The following is a 1,023-nucleotide window of genomic DNA, read 5'->3' on the forward strand; positions in this document are numbered from 1 at the left end:
TTTTTTTTTTACGGAATCCCACGTTTTAGGCTATGGAGATTCCGATTCTGAAAAAAGATTTTCAAAAATCTCAATTTCAAAATTTCGATTCCCCCACCCCCGGTTTTTATATAGATCCACAGGGTAAACCTAACCCTAACTCAAACCCTAACCCTAACCCTAACACTAGTTTTGTGAGATTTGGCTGTTATTTCTAGCATGTAAATAGCCTGCTTGATGTGTGGGGGGGGGGAATTGAAAATTTTCAAATATTTTTTTTTCAGAATCGGAATCTCCATAGCCTAAAACGTGGGATTCCGTAAAAAAATTAATAAATAAGGGGGGGAAAGGTTCAGATTACATATAGTCCATCTCTACCGAATTCAATTGTATAGAAAGTAGAAAAGACCAACATATACGAATATAACCAAATAAATATCACGTGCAGCTTGCTTGTTTATATTCTCTCGATTCCGAAGTCATGAAATGAACAGCGTTTGAACTTCCGGAGAGAAGCGGAAGTTGTTATTTCTTCAACACATGTTTTAATTACGGCGGTTCTGTTCTTTATTCTCGTGTTTTTCCTTTCGAGGTTCTTCATAAACTGAAAGAGAACATGGTCAAAGTACAGTTTCGTGAAGCCGATGTGGCTAAGAAAATGTAAGTCTTCTATTTGAAATCCATTATTGGGACTCTTAATTATAATATTGATGAATGTGCGTGAGAAATTACACCGTATAATGATGTTTACTCTCCAAATAAACACAACTCGAATTAAAAAAAGGATTTCTTTGACGCTAATTGAACTTACTATTTCTTTTATACTGTTTGACAAGTCTAGTTAATCAGATTATTGTTAATTCAAGAATATACAAAGAATACGCTTATTTTTGTTAATGATAAAAATGTTAACAAGACTTATCAAGTGGGCCCCGAACCCACGTCTCCTAGTGCTCTCTTTTTACATCTACTATTTTCTTCGTCCATATTTACAGTCGATATATAACATATGTATTTCTTTCCGATTTTGTTGGGCAAGACATT

General features: G+C 34.4%; 1 protein-coding gene across 2 annotated transcripts in view; it reads left to right on the plus strand.

Annotated features, from left to right (window-relative positions):
* Positions 1-392: 392 nt before the first annotated feature.
* The window catches only part of LOC106870739 (DNA-directed RNA polymerase III subunit RPC1), a 212,730-nt gene continuing 212,099 nt past the window's right edge, over positions 393-1,023 (plus strand). Inside the window, exon 1 of one of the 2 annotated variants that reach the window (XM_052969556.1) lies at positions 393-639. In XM_052969556.1, the coding sequence (XP_052825516.1) occupies positions 596-639 (44 nt within the window). In that variant the 5' untranslated portion in view covers positions 393-595. The remainder of the gene's footprint in view (positions 640-1,023) is intronic. The other variant, XM_052969557.1, reaches the window with a different exon arrangement.

Source organism: Octopus bimaculoides, chromosome 7, assembly GCF_001194135.2.
Source record: "Octopus bimaculoides isolate UCB-OBI-ISO-001 chromosome 7, ASM119413v2, whole genome shotgun sequence".
Lineage (NCBI taxonomy): Eukaryota > Metazoa > Mollusca > Cephalopoda > Octopoda > Octopodidae > Octopus > Octopus bimaculoides.